This window comes from Sparus aurata, chromosome 2 (genome assembly GCF_900880675.1).
Source record: "Sparus aurata chromosome 2, fSpaAur1.1, whole genome shotgun sequence".
In the NCBI taxonomy this organism is placed as follows: domain Eukaryota; kingdom Metazoa; phylum Chordata; class Actinopteri; order Spariformes; family Sparidae; genus Sparus; species Sparus aurata.
This window is the reverse complement of record NC_044188.1, coordinates 13,660,834-13,680,012: the sequence shown is the minus strand read 5'-3', so window position 1 is coordinate 13,680,012 and position 19,179 is coordinate 13,660,834. Positions and strand designations below refer to the sequence as shown.

At 45.2% G+C, this 19,179-nt stretch overlaps 1 protein-coding gene across 4 annotated transcripts in view; it reads right to left on the bottom strand.

The window, feature by feature from the left end:
- schip1 (schwannomin interacting protein 1) overlaps positions 1 to 19,179 on the bottom strand; it is a 243,300-nt gene that overhangs the window by 46,567 nt on the left and 177,554 nt on the right. Inside the window, exon 1 of one of the 4 annotated variants that reach the window (XM_030442493.1) lies at positions 1,301 to 2,039. The exons of 2 other annotated variants lie outside the window; for them this stretch is intronic. In XM_030442493.1, the coding sequence (XP_030298353.1) occupies positions 1,301 to 1,309 (9 nt within the window). In that variant the 5' untranslated portion in view covers positions 1,310 to 2,039. Of the gene's footprint in view, positions 1 to 165; positions 573 to 1,300; positions 2,040 to 19,179 lie in introns of those variants that run through there. One more of the 4 variants, XM_030442486.1, reaches the window with a different exon arrangement.

The window sequence follows — 19,179 nt, the reverse complement described above, 5'->3', positions numbered from 1 at the left end:
GGGGGAGGACTTAAGTGCACACAACATTACCAGCCTACTTATGGCCTAATGCTCTGAAATCACCCTAAGACGGCAACGATTAAGAAGATACTGAGGCTTGAAAATATAGCACGGGAGCTCTATTTTAATATATAATCCAGCCAGCAGAGCGGAGAACAGCCTTACCGACGTGCTCATCAAACGCGCTGGATCACTGCGCGGTCACCAGTCCCCGCGGTGTGTGAACCAGCCTGTCATCTCGGCTTTGTCACCCTTCAAGTAGGCTACCAGCCTCTGGAGGGAAAAAAAACCCACCCGGATTCAGGGTTTTATCGTCTCCAAAGTAGGAAGAAGAAGAGGAAGAAGAAGTATCCGCGTTTCAGATATCGCCGGCCGATGCGTTCCTCGAGCGGCTCTCCGGTTCCCAGATATTATCGCGTCAATACGCGGCGGTCACATGAGCCCGATTAAAAATAATGCAATCATTTAAAGTGTCTGTTTATGAGACACAGAGAGGGAATGAGGGAGAGAGACGGGGGGGAGGCAATGCAAGGCGGGCGGACGGCAGGCTGGAGCGGTGCTAAAGCTGATCCGCTGTGGGATTAACTAACCGAGGCGCAGGCAGGCAGGCAGGCAGGCAGGCGGACCATACAGGCTGGATTTGGCCACAAATACATGCAAATTGACAGCTGCACCGTTCCCCACCCCGCAGCCTGGCGGGTGTTTGGGAAGGGGGGGGGGCGTTTAATTTATGTCAAAGACTAGACTACCCCTCGCACAACTCCAGCCCCTCGCCCTCTCTCTCTCGGTCTCTCCTGGGTGGCTCGCAAGGGGGACATCAACGCACACGCCCAGTGTTTGCGTGCGTCGAGCGCACTCCAAGTGGCACCTCTGCACGCATGACAGTTGCGTGATCGCACCTGGGAACATATGATCGACCTCGAGACAGGTTATATATCACGCGCGTGCGTTTCTTTTTATTCCTCACATGATGTAATGTTCCCCTTCCGAAAAAAAAAAAAAAAAAAAAAGAAAAAGTCCCAGGAGGAACCTGATATCACCCCCGGCAACAGCGGGGACAGAAACGCCCAACATCACACACACCATCACCGCGGATAGATGACACCCATCACAGCTGTGACCACTCTGACCCCTCCATCCATCCACCTACCCACCCACCCTTCCTCCTCCTCCTCCTCCTCTCTCCCAACTCCATCCACTATCATCGGGGCATAAATCGGGAAGTCACCGCCTGCGTTAGGAGCACGAACGAGCTAAAAGTGGCCCTTGGATGCGGCGTCACAAGCGAGCGCATACTCACTGTCATCATCTTCGTAGCCTCCCCGTCGCGTTCTCAAGACATTGTAAAGTATAAATCCCGGCTGTTAGACAACGGTGAGGATGCTGACTTGTTCACGGGAGCCTTATATTCTAAGGGCGGGTGGTGGTGGTGGTGATGCTGCTGCTGCTGGTGAGGCTGGTGAGGCTGTCTTCGCTGGTGAAATGACAGAGAGCCGGCGGATGATTCAGTCCAGTCATCGCTCTGAGTGAGTAGTCTGTCCACGGATGAGCCAAAAAAGAAAAGAAAAAGAGAGTCTTGATGAAGGAGAAGGAATCACGTAGATGTCTTAAAATCCGGGCAGGTCACCGTCAGCTTCCTCGTCTTCTTCTTCCCTCACAGACACACACACACACATAGAGAGATGCCCAACCAGCAGTCCAGCCTGCGCGCTCGCTCCCTCTCTCCCTCTCTCCCACGTCAGCTGGAAAATAAAAAGGCTCTGAGTAAAGTGCGTCCTCTTATATTGTGGGCTTGCGCACGTTTTTTTTTTTCCTTTTCTTCCCAGAGCTTCCACACAGGCAGCAGCAGCAGCAGCTCGGTTATTACCTAGAAACAAGACTTACTAGAAACTATAAGCGCACAACAAGCGTGCTCCTGCCTCTCTCTCTCTCTCTCTCTCTCTCTCTCTCTCTCTCTCTCTCTCACACACACACTCATAGGTTTGTGTGTTTCTCTCTCTCTCTCTTTCTCTCCCTCTCTCCACACGAGCCGGCTCTCTGTCGCAGCCTGCAGCTCCGAGGAGAAAGTGACGACGGCAGAACACAACTAAAGCCCAACCTTCTGCACCCACTGACCTTGCAAAATGGCAGAGAGAGGTAGAGAAATGGCAGGGGAGAGAGAGAGAGAGAGAGAGAGAGAGAGAGAGAGAGAGAGAGAGAGAGAGAGAGAGAGAGGTGGATTTAAACCATCTAGGTGAATTATTAAACGTGCTTCTGAATTTAGAAAATATTTCCAGAGCTAATACAACCCCCCCCCCCCCCCCCCCCCCCCCACCAGGGAGCCCGGGGTTCCTGTTGTTATATCTGCTGTTTGGCTTTAAAAGCGAGGGCTGTCACTTTCAGTTCAGTGGTACACCTGCACCAGCGAATGCAATCCAGTGCAACAGCCCCGCAATAGAGACAAACCTTTGTGAGAGTGAAAGTGTTCAGTTTTTGGGTTTGAGCCACAGGGGAGCAGACAGCCTCAAGACCAAGTCACCAGAATAAAATGTTGGCATTTTAAGTTTCTGCAAACCACAGATATTTTCAAATTTGTCACACGTACCAAACCACAATACCTTAAGCCATGACGGAGACCTATTGAGCCCTTTTTTTCTCCTTTCCTTCAGTGTGTTATATGTTCTCGCCCATGTAAAAAGATCTTGAAAGTTTGAAAGTTAAAACTCTGCACCAACAGAAGCTTCTCTCTCCCACAGAAAACACTGCTCCCTAAACGCCTCGTCAGTAGCCCCGCCTTTAATCAGTGACTTTGGCAACACATTCCACATGTGCATAATTTATGCTGATATTCAACGTGGAAGTGCAACTGACAACCGGACAGAGCCAGTTGAGGACATGGTGAGCCGTGCAGGCTCAGGCATGTGTGAGCTGACCAATCAGAGCAGATTGGGTATTCAGGAGGGGGAGGGGCTTAAAGAGACAGGAACATTTTAGACAGAGGGGAGATACAGAGCTGCAGTATTGGACAGTATGAGAAAACTGATGTGTTTTTTGAGCATTAAAACATGTAAACCTATTCTAGTACTACCCAAAAAGGAATCTATGAACCTGAAAATTAGCAGAATATGTCTCTTTTAAAGTTAGGGATCACAGCGTGACATTTTCCAGCCGTGTTAGTGGCAACAACTGGATATTTTTCGATGAAATGTTGGGACAATTTCCAGCTGTTTGCGGTGACAGAACCAGCCATAACATGCTCAGTGCTAACCCATACCAAATTGTTTTTATGCTCAAACCTAACCAGACCATGAGAAAGAAACGTAGAGTTGCACTATAAAGAAATGTAAAATTTCAACATATCCATGGTTTGCTAAAAAAGGTACATTATTCCAACGATTGGCTCAGCATTAAAAGGTACGCACAATTAGGCACAGTGCCATATTAAACGCATAACCTTCTTTTGAACAACAATGTAACGTTCCTCTGTAAAGTCAGCGACAGCACATAGGGCAAATGGATCATCAAACACCTACACATCAAATACCACATACTGCTCAGAGACTTCTATATTAGATTAACAGAGCTGTAGGATTTCCCGGCAGTGCATGAGGAGCACACAATCTCTCTGTCAATCTCAAAACTCGAAGCACTACTGACAACCTGCCTTTGAAGTCAACACTCTTCTAATGTTTGAATGCAAGAACACTCGACAACACCGTTAACTACAGTCTTGGAAAATCACCATATGGGCCCATCTCTCATTGAAACCAGGCAGTGCCGGCCCAAGCCTTTTGGAGGCCCTAAGCAGAACTTGATTTGGAGCCCTTTAATATGTAAAAAAAAAAAAAAAAAAAAAAAAAATTCTCTTGATTTGGGGGCCCTCTGGTGGCCAGGGGGCCCCAAGCAGCCGCTTAGTTTGCCAGGAGACGTCGACTGGTGATGTCTTGAGGATCGTTGGAAGTTGTTGTCCTCACTGTTGAACAACAGCCATTGATGATAAATACATGTGTAAGCATCTCAGGCAGAAATTTTTTACGAGGTGATGTTCAAAATGTTATTTCGCGTTATGGGTGGTCAAGCCTGCCGACGTCCTTCCTCACTCTCTGAAGATTCATCTGGGTTTCGCAGAAAGTTTGAGGGACAGATTTCCAAATGTAACACATTATCACCTCGTTAACAAATGTCTGGGCATTTTTGCCCCCTTTTAATGCTCAGATGTTACGTCTTTAATACTGAATTGTAAAGCTGGCAGGATATTAATCAATTAATATTGACATTTTTCAAGCGATAATCCCCCTAAAAATAGTTAGCTCCAGGGAGGATTTGCTGCTTTCACTTTGTCATAAATGCTGGTTCATTCAATATCTTTTGGTTTCTGCATGGTGGGTCAGACAAAAGGGAGCTAGAACACGACCTCGGCTTGATCAAAACAGACAGCAGATTTTTCGTTATCATCTTGTAAATTGTTGTTTGCTTTTTATTGCTCTCATCTTGCCAGATGAAAACACTGTAGTCAAACATGCGAGTTGCCACACGCAAACATGCAGATGGCAGCTGCGGTGTCAGAGCTGAAGAGGGGTTAACAACAACATGGTATGACATCTTCATGTTGCACTCTGTTTCCTCCCGCAACAGCTGGCAATTTACATATTCCAAAATGGAGATCAAGTTAAATGTCAGTGATAAACCAATCCTCATCCGCAGAAGAGACGGGGTGAAAACGCACCCCAAAGCATTTTGTTAAACAAGTGTTGTGATTAGGAACCGGATCTGCGCGGCTTGAGAGGAAAGAATAAAAAAGCGGCGCGTCGTACTCCGGCGATGTTTGAGGAGTCTCCAAACTTTTAGTAGTTGTTTTAAAGGGTGCAGTCTTCAGCCGTGGTGCGTTGATTGTATAAAAGCAGCACAAATGAGTTCATCCATGTCATAACAGAGCAGTACTTCAAAGACCCCTGGCTGAGCTTCTCCTCACACTACGGCGAGGACGGCACTCGTGGGGGATCTCCCCGAAGAGGAGTCAGCAGGAGTACAGCCTATTGCTTCCACGCCATTCCCCGCCGCTGCTTTCAACTCTCTTATCAGGCGCTCCACTCCTCCCCTCTGATTTTTTTTTACTCCCCAAGTGCCCAAACATTAATCGGTCATAGCGAAGAAAAGCGAAGGCTTGTGAAAAATTAACCAAAATGCCTCTAAGAACGATAAGCTGCAGAGTGACGGCGAGTACTATGTAGGAAATGAAGTTATCATGAGCTTGTCACACAGTTTGCTCTCTTTGAAGTTCCCATTTCCCTTCAGCGTCAGAGCCTCTAAAACCAGTTCTGACGTGGCATCCTTCCCCTCGGCGAGTTGTTTCGCCAAACAATAAAAGCAACAACAGGCTGGAAGTCGGTGCGGCCAGATGAAGATGTCCATGTGTCACATCAAAGCCCTCCCATTGACACCTGGACGAAGACAGACGACTCCCACTGTGCTTTTGATTGAAGACGTAGGTCAAGAAAAGTTCAACGTGCAACACTGAAGGCACATCGGAACAATCTTTCCAACGTTTTTTTTTCTCTCCCCCCCCCCCCGAACTCTGTCAAACTGCCAGTCAGTGGGATTTACCAATTACCAAGGGGCAGAAACATGTGGAAAAACAGCCAGGTCTAGATTTACAGTATCTGGCAAAGCTTTGCTGTATCCGCCTGCTGAACAGTCCATCCGCATCCATAGCAGCAGCAGCAGCAGCAGCAGCAGCAGCAGCTATCTGGCAGGAATCACTGAAGGCCCATTTCTGACAGAGAGATAAGGCCGGAGAAAAGAATGCCCCTCAGATAATACGGTAAAAGTCGGGCAACGTCTTCCTCTGCTTATATCTGTCTCAGAGGCGTTTAAAAAACAGGGAGCTCCTGACAGTCGGTGAGAAATTGAAACTGTCTCCGCCTTGTCAGGAACTCACCAACTCTAACGGAGAGACACCGAAAGTGACCTTGGAGGATTCTCCATCGCACTTTTTCTCCTCTCTCTCGCTCTCTCTCTCTTCTCAAGGGCCGAGGGGGAGAGCTCACCTTGAAATAAGACCGGGGCCAGAAAACCAGACGACAGAAAATGAAGCGTCAGAAACATGACTGTGGTACATGGCCAGAGCTGCAGAGGGGAAACGTACTGACTGGTTATGAGAGACATGGGGGGGCCACGAGAGGACGGACAGTGGACTCAACAGCCAGGTCTCTCACCCTGTCATGTCTTTTTCAGATAAAGAAGACCCAATCCTGGCAGTTCCTTCAACCGTGCATGAGAGGAATCTTTATTCTCCACCGCGAGAACGTTTTTAATGTATTCCCCTTGTATCACTTGACACTGACAATGACACCTCCTTATCTATCACCTAATGCCAAGAAGAGACCGATGTACTCGCCCGTACGAAAGTGATGCCTACATGTAAGGGTAAATGGAAAACTGTAAACATTTACAAACCTTTTACTGTCTGAAAAACACCTGTGGTTTCCTCTGTGTCTCTCTTGTTCAATCTTGTCTGTATAAAGGAGTTCAATCACAAACTACAGAACCTGCTCGAGCCACCTAGAAGCCAGTCTGTAGACGTGACTTTGCCCCATTTTACCACTAAAATCAGTCCAGTTATCGTTGTTGTCTGGTGCTTATGTTAACTAGGATTTAAACCTTTTAGCTGCCTTGAAAAATACATTAATATCCTTGCTGATAAGTGCACAGAGGAGTGGGTGACAAGGATGAAATATGGTGTATATAAAGTTAGATTGTCATACATTTGTAATAGATAATACATTTTCTGGAGAGAATCTGACTGTTTATTGAGGAAGTAACCAAACAAGAACATCTGTTTTAACTATCAGGGCAAATAAACCTCTGTGTTTTGTTGACACAGTCTTTATTTCCACACAGATGCTATGTCTTAAAAAATAATTATCCCAATTTAAAAAAAAAACAAAACCAATTTCTCCCCTTTAAATACTCTTCCCTCTTAAAGATATTGAAAACCACTATATAGAAAAGCACTGAAATGGTAAAACTGCCACACACTGGTTTGGCACATTTGAGGAATATAATAATACAATTGCTACTTTACAAAATACGTGTTTTTTATGCTATATGGGCCAAGTATGGACAAATATATGTAATGTAAGACCTAGAATTTTTGCGTCAATAAGGGAAGAAGAAAAATCCAAACAGACTTGGTTGTAATTAAGGAGAGACGATGCCACGTTAAAAAAAAACAAAAAGCATGTTCCTGAGCGATTCTTATAAAATGAGGGCCAGGGAATCCAGGAAAAGGGGAGGTCTCTGCAGGATTCATTTCAATTCAATTCAATTCTCAGGATTCAAATATTGATCTTAGGTGTGACTTAATCTGAAAACCATGTCTAACTACTCATCTACAAAACAATACTTTTATATAAATTATTGTTTTGGCGTTATTTGATAGTATAGCTGAAGAGAGGCAGGTAACGTGATAGGGGAGAGAGAGGGGGATGAAATGCAGTAAAGGGCTCCAGGTCAGATTTGAATGCTCTACCAGTTCGACTACTGAGGCATTGTTTTTAAACCTTAGCTCGATGTGAAAATAATCTTATCTCTGCGTATAGTCCTGAATTGATGTACATCATTTTCCTGTTGGTCATGTTGGGGTATTGCAGTTTGCAATATGCATCCAAGCCTGAGGTGAAGTCAGGATGAGCTTTACGGACAATGTGCTTCTCTGGCTTTATTTGCCAACCTGATATTTAGTCCACTGAAGGCTACGGGTTGCCTGGCTTCAGTCTTCTCTATCATCACTGTGATCTTGTCCTAACAAACAAGTTTGTTTTTCTCTTTTGGTTCATCTCTATTCAGGGCTAAACATTTGTGCCGACCTTATACACGGGGAAATCGCATACATAAGTGCCTGACTAATAAAAGGAACTTAAATGCACAGATGTAGAAAATCATCAAATTCGATATTGCCATAAAGTAGTCCTGCAACATTCCCACAATGACCCAATCTACCCAAAAAGGAACCGTATGAGAGGAGATGCATAACAGTATAAAAGTTATGGCATATATATCGTCTATTTCCCAACATTTGCTGCAACTTGTACACAAAGTGCCATGCAGGAGCAGCCGGTGTCTTGAGACAGCAGCAGCAGTAGCAGCAGCAGCAGCAGCAGGATGCAGACTGTGAGATGATGAATAGAGATGTCAGATGGCCACAATAGAGGTCGGATCCTTAACTGGCTGACTGACCTGTCGCTCTAAATAGAAAGGGTGGCCAAAACCATTGAGACCAGCCATCAATCTCCTTCCTAAACACCATGATGATTTACTCCATTCAAATCACTGTGTGAGTGAAGAGGAGCGGAACAAAGAGGAGTGTGTGTGTGTGTGTGTGTGTGTGTGTGTGTGTGTGTGTGTATGAATTTCAGGAGGCAACCACGATAGGCATGTGTGTGTACAAATCAACCGGGCACGTGTGTGCACATTTGGCTCCGATATGAGTTCACACGCTATGAAGCGTAACCATGCAGCTATGTATCATGTGTTTGTAATTGCGTTTACACAATCAGTCGAAGCCCGGTGCGTGTATTGGATTGCAGCACTAATACCTGGCTGTGATATATTGATCTTCCCTTCCATACTGTATATCCAGCCAACAATTTCACCTGCTAACCAAGTGTGAAATGAATTGTGAGAGCAACATCTTGTCCCGACGTACGTACCGGCGCACGCAGCTATTAGATTGATTTAACATGGGGAGCACGTCGGGCACACTGTACATCCACAGGACTCAGACTTCCCAAATTTATTTAATCCAGCTTGGTTTACAGAGGCTAAAATGGGTCGTTCGGTGGTAGCAAGTGCTGCACACTGCTAAGCCTCCATCAAGTAGCCGTGAATCCAAACTAGCAATTACAGGAAAGAAGCAGAATATGTGCATATGGCCATAACCGTAAAGAAAGTGCGGGCGGAAAAACAAACAGCGATAAATGTGATGAAGGGGGAGGCGATGGAATAACAGTGGGGGTGGAGGAAGAGTATTACAGTGATGAAGAAGTTGAGCCAGAGGAAAGTGCTGCTAATGATAATGTTGACAATCACCGCAGAAATCAGAGTGATTACAGCCGTGCCGGGGCTGATGAAAATGATAGTTTAGAAGGCTACTGACACGAACAAGGGGACGATCGTGATGACAATCGTGATTAATCCAAAACAATACGGCTGGGAAGGCATCTGAATAACAAAAGCAGAAGCATTTCCTGCAAGACTTCTATTCAATCTTCAGTCTTTGCACTGCGGGGAAGCTTAATTCAAACCCGACCTCGCTCCCTGGGGAGACTGGAACCAGCAGAGTTGGGCGAAGCCAGCCGAGTCGTTAATGAAGTTATGACCAGAGTCACGACGGTGGAAGGAGATCTTAATCACCTGCAAGAGTGGAGGGCTGAGACCCAGTCTAGACCCATTTGGTCCACGGCACACTAATGCTAATTAGAGGGAAAGAAGGGAAGGTTTGTAATCTGTTCAATTAGCCCGGCCTAGAGAGGCGTCCTGTGGGGCTGAGGACGGATTCAGGTGCAGAACCGTGTGCTGTTACACTAGTCGTGGCTGTAGTTGCTGCTGTTGAAGGAAGTCATTATGTTACAGCCACAGTTGTATGAGGAGTTTATTTGGCAATAACAGTTACTGAAGTCTATTTTCATGAATCACAGGGGAGATATCTGAAGGCTTCCATCATTGCCATGGTGAGGTGATTTTTTCTGTCACTTTTCCATTAATTTTCAAAACCTTGCTCACAAACTGAACGAATTTTAGGTCACACGCCTCCTCCCGCTTCCACTTCTCTCTAGTAACCCTCCCCTCTTGCTCTTTCTGCAACGCGGCAGAAAAAACCATCCACGCTGGTTAAAGAGTCAGATATAGAGACGGTGACTCCGAGAGTGTGTCAGGTCCCAATCCCCGGCCTCCCTCTCTCTCGCTCTCTCTCTTTCTCTGCCGCCTGCCTGGCACCCCTCCACGGCTGTCTCTGTGCCCTGTCAGCAGTACAGCCAGGCAGAGATATGCATCCACCCTGCCCCTGTGCTCGGCTCCAAGCCTCGCGGTGCGCAGATGTCCACACAATTTACTGCCCACACCAAATTGGATCACTTCTCTGGTGTTTTGTGCAGGCCTCGCACCTGCTGTTTTCCACCTTCTCCCATAAACGACTAAACTCTCCGAGATTGGAGGGGAAAGTGGAGAGGGGGGGAGGCGGCGGGAGTTGATTTAAGGAGCAAATTAAAGAAGAAGGGGGCTGGATGAGATAGAAAAAAGAGAGGAAAATGTTTGATGGTTGATATGAAAAGGAGGTGATTGTTCTCTCTCCACTCTCGCAGCAAATCCTTTTTCCGCCGTGCACACACTCTTCTGTGGAAATATTCCCCCTATTAGGTTCTGAGAAAATAGGGCATGGAGAAGGTAGAGTGGTGTGCAGGTTACAGAACAGCTTGCAAGGCTTGACCTCGAGGCAGCCATGAAGTCCACAAGGTCTCCACAGTGGTGTCGAGGTTAAGCGCAATCTGACACATGATCGACTGCGATGTGACCGAGTGACAACTCCATTTTATACCTATACTCTTCGTTAAGAGTAGCACAAGACAAGTGTGTGCGCCTGTGTTTTCTGGTAATACATGTGAACCCTGGGGGACCCTGGCAGGTGGTGGCACCCTGTCTATATCAATTATTGATCCCCCCTGGAACGGCCAGGTGTGAGGTACCACTGTAGCACACTGAGACATGGGCTCATAACTCATCATCGCAGGATGGCAGGAGAGAAGGAGCGAGCAGCAGCAGAACAGCAGTGGATTTACTCAGCTAGCAGTCGTCGGAGAGCAGACCTTAGTATTGGTCATACAAAGTCAGGTGATCTATCTATCTATCTATCTATCTATCTATCTATCTATCTATCTATCTATCTATCTATCTATCTATCTATCTATCTATCTATCTATCTATCTGCCCTCAATGATTTTTAAAAGTAAATACAAGTATAATTATATAACATAATTAGAGCATCTACAACACACACACACACATTTACAAATTTACACTCCGCAACAATGTATACCAAAAAACACATGAACATTTCAAAGGTTATTTTTGTTATCAAAGTAATTTAGTCCCTTGTTGTAACTCTAAATTACACCAATTAAAGTCGCGATGAAAGGCTGTGTCACTATCAAAGACATCAACATTTCAGATTAAAATCTGTTTTTGAGTGTTAATCTTCTGTGTACACTCTATCAAACTTAGACTTCTCCTTATCTGATGTGTCTATGCTTTGAAGCGGTTATAGCCGGTACAATCACGAGCAGTCTGCCGCTGAGCAGCTTCTACATTCAGGCAGATTACTGGGCTCCACAGCGTCCAATCTGAGTAAATTGTGATGTGGAAGACACCTGAAAATGTTCTTCTATGATTGTCCTGACTGGACTTCAGTATCATCTCCTTAAGTGGTGTGTTCGTCATGCTGAAATGGGAGCTGCACTTGGTGGAGGTTAGATTGAAATGTCTCAGTATCGTGCCGTCCGTGTCCTTTGAGCTCACAGCATGTCTAACTGTTTTCACCAGCATACAAATCAAAATAATGACCTCTAGCCTGATCTATGCTCAAAATCTTACACTCTTAATATAAAGTAATTTCCCCTCTAGCTACGGGATAACAAAGTCAACCTTTATTTTAATCTCTTAATCTGAAAAGCCTCCACCTTTAGCTGTAAATTATTTAGTCTCCCAAAAAGTGCCGTCCTCCTCAAGGTGGTTTATGAGGCGCTTTTACTCAACATTTTGGCCGTCTTGTCAGCACCTATGAGTCCAGCAATCTCAAACTGGATGAATTATGATCTTTGCGACAGGTTTCAGCATTTTAACAGCCTTTTTTTTCAACAGGGGGTCACAGACACTCAGGAAGATATCATTACACGGTCAATGGTCCCTATCACAATAGCATTTATCAGCTCCCCTCGTCTCTAAAAACCCAACAAATGTTTTCCTTCTTTCAAACGATGTCTCTAAAATATGATAGCATGACGTTGTTTGGTTGCAGGACTCACACAGTCTTCGGCTGTGTTCTCTCTGTGCATACTGATGGTCCTTTTTTTTAGTTTAGCACCTCAGTGACTCCAAATTGGTATGACTTTATAGCAGCATATTCACACTCCCCGTATTGGTGCAGATAGAAGACACATTCAGAGATTAGTTAAGTGATGAAGTAATTGAGGAGACAGTGGAGGAAATGAGATCAGATTATAGCAGTTTAAATCATAATAGCCTTCTTTTTCAAGTGGATTATATAATACAACAGTGATGATTAGAGCTAATCCATGACCACAGAGCATGGATAATGGAAGAATCAGTGAATAGATTGCCAGAGTTTGTATGAAACGATGGTTTGGTTTCTGTAATTACATCTGTCATTTGTTAATGAAACCATTCTGTGGGGACCGCGGTAAATAGCAGGCCCACCGGCTCTGGCCTGGTCAACGCCGCTCTGCTGTGTTAACTAACGGGCAGGTGGATTGGCATGGCAGATAATCAGAGAGGGGCTTTGAATAAAATCCAGCAGGATTTAAATATTTGTGATGAAAGTGATGCCGAGCCAGAGCGCTCTGCAGGTTTTGTTGTTCTAAAATGAGACAAATTCATCCAGCGGCACCTGCAGGAAAGCTTTCTCTGGAGGTTTGAACATTTTCTCGACTGAAAGGCCATAATGTACAAAAGGCAATCCGGCCTGAACCATTGAGGGAGCCATAATAGTAACCAGCCACTCCTGCGGAGATGCATGCCCTGTCAGAGGCCCTGCCAAAAGCCCGTGGAAGTGAAGAGGGAGGCTGTCACCTCGGCCATTTTTGCACAGAGTACACCTGGAGGGGGCCTTATCACCTCCATCACGATGAGCTCCCCTCCCTCTTAAGTACTCACGTGCTCCATTTCATTTGTCACATTCCTCCTTCATCAGAGCTTCTCAATGAAACACTTCTGTGTGTGTCTTTTATTCATTCTCCCCGGTGCTATTCTTCTCTCTTTCTGCTCTTTTGTATTCAGCATTCGCTGTCTCTCTTCATCTCTCTCCTCCAGGCTCTATGTGCCATCTCGGATGCTTTATGCAGCATCAGAGATGCTGCCGAAGAGGCTGAGAGGGTAAATAGGCACGAGGGCATCGAGCCCACAGCTCCCTGGCGGAGAGGTGGGGGGAGGGATCATCAGCAGAATATTGAGAAAACCACCCTGACGAAAGGAATCAGACAGCAAATGGACCTTGCAGCGGAGGGTGTTGAATCATTCAGAAGCGAAACAACAGCGCAGCACATCAATATAGCAGCTGATAGAAGAATGGCGCGCGTGCGTGTGTGTGTTTGTGCACGCTTCATTTAACGCAGTGCTCGTCAGCTCGGGAAAATAACTGCAAGTAATGTAAAAGAGTTTCCCCGTTTACAGCATTTAAATAGATTGAGATATAATTTACAGAAGAGGCAGGTCACTGGGAGTTTATGAGACGTTGTCTGTGGATAAACTGCACGTTAATTTACATTTGAGAGCGCTGCTTGTTCATCAGTAAATAAACTGAATTATGGTCCATATTTGTGTTATGTAGGAGGGTGAGATGAGGTAGGCGGTAAAGGCAGCACTGGGCTGTGTTCATTTTATGTAAACAAGCTGCAATTTTAATGGACACTAACGTCCTTAGTGGGCCTCCCCCCGCCCCCTGCGAGCGGCGGCGGCGGGGAGGAAGGGGGAGGGAGGATGTGGGAGGCTTTCAGACCACTTTGCTCCTTTCAATCTGTCAATTTTGCCCAGCTCTTTCCCGTTTCTCCCTCTCTCCCCATCTTCCCATCTTCTTTCACCTGAGGTCTACTCATGCATGTTATCACTAAGCTGGCAGCAGTGGGAGGCTGCAGAGGAGTCCGCACGCCCCCGAAAAATGCTCCCCCGGTGCCATCTAGCCCTCCACCACTCCATCTCCATTTTTACTGCCATCGCTCCACAGCTGTCCTCCTCTCTCACCGCTGTAACCATTACGCCATTATCCCTTTCGCTGTTCAGAGTGTACGCGACATAACTAATGACCTCTTCTCTCCTCTCCTCTCCTCTCCTCTCCTCTCCTCTCCTCTCCTCTCCTCTCCTCTCCTCTCCTCTGTCCTGCATAGTGACAGACCGGCTGTGTTCTGTGAGCTGGAAAAACTCTCTGATAAGCAGAGCGGACTTCAAACAGGTGTGACAGGTTTGCATTTCTTCCCACCACCAGCTGACTCCCCCCCCCCCCTCCAGTGGAACCAAAACGCTGCGACTAAATCCACAATCCCGAAAAAAACCCTCACCTGCGGCTGGCTCTCCATTATACGCCCCCGCAGTTACAGTGCCACCGCGGGCCAAATCCCAGATATGTGTGCCAGTCACCCAGGGATTCAGCAGTGAAAATGATGACAGGCCTACGCTGCCATTCAAACAGCTATATGCCCCTCAGAGGAGTATCCACGACTCGGCATGAGTGGACACGCAATCAGAATGAAATAGGAATGAGCCGCTCGTGTGCACAAATACACAGAGAGGCTGATACAGTGCATGTTTGTGTACGAGGAGAGGAAGGGGGTGGCGGTGGGGGTGGGGGGTTGTTCTGATTGGTTGCGTCCAAGTGCCTGTTATATTTGTTCATCTACATTCAACACAATCAGTGCAAAAGGTTTTTCGAGAGAGTGGAATATAAATCTAAGCTAGTAATGATAGATGATTATCCTCTCAGCTTGCCACATTTCCCATTCACCTGTTCTTATGCGTGTTTCCAATTTGTGCACACGGAAACATGAGTGGGAACAGCAGAAATAAAAAATTAAAAAAAAGTTGAAATATCAAACGTTATTATGCCTGGCTGAAGCTTGATGTGATAACAAACACGAACACCATATTTCCATCATGTTTTCCACATTGTTTTCATTCATTCAAGGTTTGACTGGCACAGTTTTTAATTGGAATTTCAAATTGGATTGGACTGGAAAATTAGCAATCAGCAATTAGAATGAATGATAGCTCTAGCATTTTCTTCAGGCGTTTTTCTTGATGTTTGTTCAAAAAGACCGGCGTGTGGGGATTTAGTGGCACCTGCTGGTGAGTTTGCAGAATGCGACCAACTGAACACACCTCCTCTCATCCTCCCCTTCCGAGTGTGTAGGAGAAGCTACAGTGCCCTCTCCATAAGTGTCGTGTGAAGTATAAAAGTTTAGATAAATATAAATACCGACAATCTGAAATGGTTTCAATACTCATTTGTTTGCAGCATTTGTGTTGTTTGGCTCTCCTTCCTGACAGCAAGTTGACACATGCAAATTTAGTGTCTACACAGCTCCACCTCCTCCTGTTGTTCCAAACACAGTAGACAAGATGCTTTATAGATACCTTTTAACGAAAATCTGAAATGTATCCCCTTGTGTCAAAGAATATATTGACATTTTTGAAGATATCGTGAAGTTCTGACATACATATACAGTGTATACATACATGGCAGTGCAACATGGTGGAAGAAGAGGACCCGCTCCCTCCGTAGCTATAACAGGCTCATTCTAATGTCGTCATACACAACCAGTCTTGGTTTCAGGTGATTAGACTCTTATGAAAACATGATTATGAATATTATATTTCATTACGCCAATAAATTCCCCTAAATCCAACAAACTGGTTTCAGTGCATTTTCAAATCCAAACTGGATTTTTTTTTTCTGCATGTTAACAAAATGCTGTAACAAAATAATTTCCTAGTCTGGGATCAATAAATGGATTCTATTTTATTCTATTAAGAGAGGAAAATGAACATAAATAATTTTGCAGCCAAAAGCAAGTGGTCTGACTTCTTAAACCGAACATGGGCCTGTGTCATCATTTGTGGTGGAGAGGGCAGTGTGGTGCCCGGTAACTGTGCTGGCATGAGGTGTTCTGAATGGTGGTATCAGACATTTTCACCCCACTGTGGTTATTTTTTCTATTGTCTTTCATTAATAATGGTGTTTTGTTCATGTGTTTTACTCAAGATAGTGCCACCTTAGTTCCATGTGTGGGGGATGAGGTGGGAGTTCTGATTTTATTCTCATAGCACGAAGCACTTTGTCTTACTTTCCTGTATGAGAAGTGTTGTACATATAGAGTTTGATTGATTGATTGATTGATGGTTCATTTAAAGTCCCATCCCAAACAGCTGCTATGTAATATATAATCTGTATGAAAATAGAATCAGAGAATTAAAAGGTTAAAATAAATAATTTGAAGCACAGAAGTGGGGTTATCCTTCGGCCGCCTGGAGATGTTTGCGCGTGATTTAGTCAAAGCAAGCACAATGAATCACCATGTGTGTGTTGGCTCTGCACTTTGGCACGGCACCTTTTTCAATCAGAAGCTGTGGAGAGAACACACATTACTGCCCTCGGATGGATGACTACGTGGGGCTTTAAAAGTAGTTGTTTACGACACACCCATTAATCTTGAGCTCAGTCGTTCAGACAGCCTCTCTGGCTATTTTGGTTTTAGCTCTCCTACATTACAAAAACACAGAATTTTTCACTTACCCTATCTGTCTCTGTCGCCACACTTAGTTTTAAGTTACACACAAGTTGCACTGGCTTTCAGATATCCTCTTATGAGATTTCTGCTGCTAACCAACACAATAATGGTGATCACAATTTGATTTGTGTGATATTCATATACTGCCTATTGGAAGGGTTGATGGAGGACTATGTCTTCATCTTTATCAGACTGTGATGCTCTTTTTTTTTTTCTTTTCCTTTCAGTCTCTTCCTGCCTCTTCCAGACATCACAGTCCGCAACCACTACTCTTAGATAAAGAAGGAGCAACAAGGAAAAAAGATGTGAGGTATCTGGACTGCAACACATTCTGATCTTTGATTTAACTTAGTTTAACTATGACCAATTGCTTCTCTTTGTTTGAGTTAAGGAATATGGCCGGTGTGGGGCTTACATGTCCAGGGGCCCAGAAGTCATTATTTTGCTATTTGTGTTACAAGTTAGCCAGAAGACCAGGCCATCATAAAGCACTAAAACTGAGTTTGACCCTCAGGCCAGATGGTGGGAGATGTCTAAACATTTAGGTTCCTGTAGAAGGACAAGAGAGACCATTTGGGCCATTTTGGGGTTTAAGGCCCAAGAAGGAACAGCAGCAGAGTTAGGTGACTTATGGGAGATGAGCAGGGAGAAAGGTCAACTCCTCTTTCACCCATTGGATTGATGGACCTGGTAAGCAGAGAAGGGGTGGTGGTTACTTCTAGATTTCCTAAGATTGAAGGTTCGAGAGGATTTCTGGTAGAGCAGAGGGCAAAGCATCGGGCAGAACTTTGCCAGGATTTAAGAACACCAGAGATCGACTGCCCTGGTTCGGACGCAGGCTTGAAATCTGTTTCAATAAAAATTGCTCTATCATTCCACCCGGCCTTGCCTCCGCTGAATTCTGTCCAGGGGCGGTTCTGGGGGGGGGGGCCAACAGGGGCCAGTGCCCCTGTAACTCGGAATCTGGAACCCTTGTGGCCCCCCTGACAGGGAGTCTGCATCAATAATACAATGACAGATTTCTTGCAATGATTTTGTTCTGAAGGGAAAGGCAGAAATAAAGTGTCTCAGCAGTTTACTACCCAATCAAAATTGTTGAAATTGTAAACACTGCTTTGTCTGAATGAGGGATTTATCCTTTTTCCGGGTTGTATGTGCCCCCTAACAAAAAAGCCGGACCCAACCTGGCCTCCCTATGAAAACTGGTCTAGAACCGCCACTGATTCTGTCATCGTCAAACTATACACCGACACCTTCGATGAAGACAGCCCAGAAACAACAGATGTTTAATAAATGACAAAATATGCAGCACGTTTACAGAAAGTAAGGATTGTTTGTCCTTTTCTTCATCTCTTTTTTAATATTGCACTTCTTCTGTATTTGCAACTCTTGTGGGACACTAAAAAATGAGAAACACTGAGGAGGGATGTTGGTGTACTTGTGCATAATCTGTGTGTGCTCGGAGATTACTCAAGTCACATAAGAGTTAACTAAAGAAGACGGTAAGGAAAATAACACACCACGCTGAGAACAGTCACAGAGACGTCACGGATATTGTTTTACGATCTTGTTCTTTCTAGTATTTTGTAACCTCAAAAACGTGTGAGTGTGTTTCTGCACAAAGACACACACACACACGCACAAAAGCAAAAGAAAGCCACAACAGAAGTTGCAAATCTTGTGATACATAATCTTGAGATGACAGTGAGAGCAAGAGCGGGGAAATATAGGTTCGGTAAACATGTGACGATGGATGTGGCTGTGATTTAATAGCGAGATGCAGGAGTGCTTGTAGAAAATAGAAAAAGGTTGAGAACGCAAAAAAAAAAAAAAAACAACATGGAAAGAAATACGCTTGGAGGGGTACGTGTGAGGAAATTGGAGAGAGGCAGAGAGGAGGGTGGAGGAGGTGAGGAACGAGCTTTGAGCCACCTCCAGCATCCCGGCGCAGTGTGAACAAGGTGAGGTCATCTCCTAGAGAGCTGGGGCTGAATTCTAATCACAACAATAAGGTCAGCAGAGTAATCCCTGTCCGCTGAAATGTCACTGTTCCCCCGCTCTGACACGGCTCCCCACGCTCAGCATCACAACAACCGGCCATCGATCACACACTAATTAGCAATGGATGAGGCCTGCTGTATGCTGCGTAAGATACGAGGGACACACGGATGTGGACTTAACGGCACATGCGGCACATGAGGGAATTAAATATATCACTTTCAAACACACGTGTGGACACACACTTCTGTGACTTAAAGTGTTTGTCTTACGCACACTCTTCTGGGATGGGAAACCAGGTGAGTAATCTGGCTAACAAGAGAAGGAAATGGGACTCACACACACTCACACATACACACACACACACACACACACACACACATACTTGTGCACTGAAAGATGAAAAACAGTGAGAAGGAACATCTCGGCATTTTATCTGGATGGGTGGCGCTCCTGGGAAAGATTAGTGTGTAACTAACTAACTTACAGCGGTGAGAAAGTCCAGATTATGGATTTTCATCAGGCTGTGATTAGACTGAGAACACGACCGGCGTGATCTGCTGACCTCAGCCTGACATGCTTAATGGAACCTGGAGCTGCAATAAATGAAATGTTTATGCATACATGTGTTTGT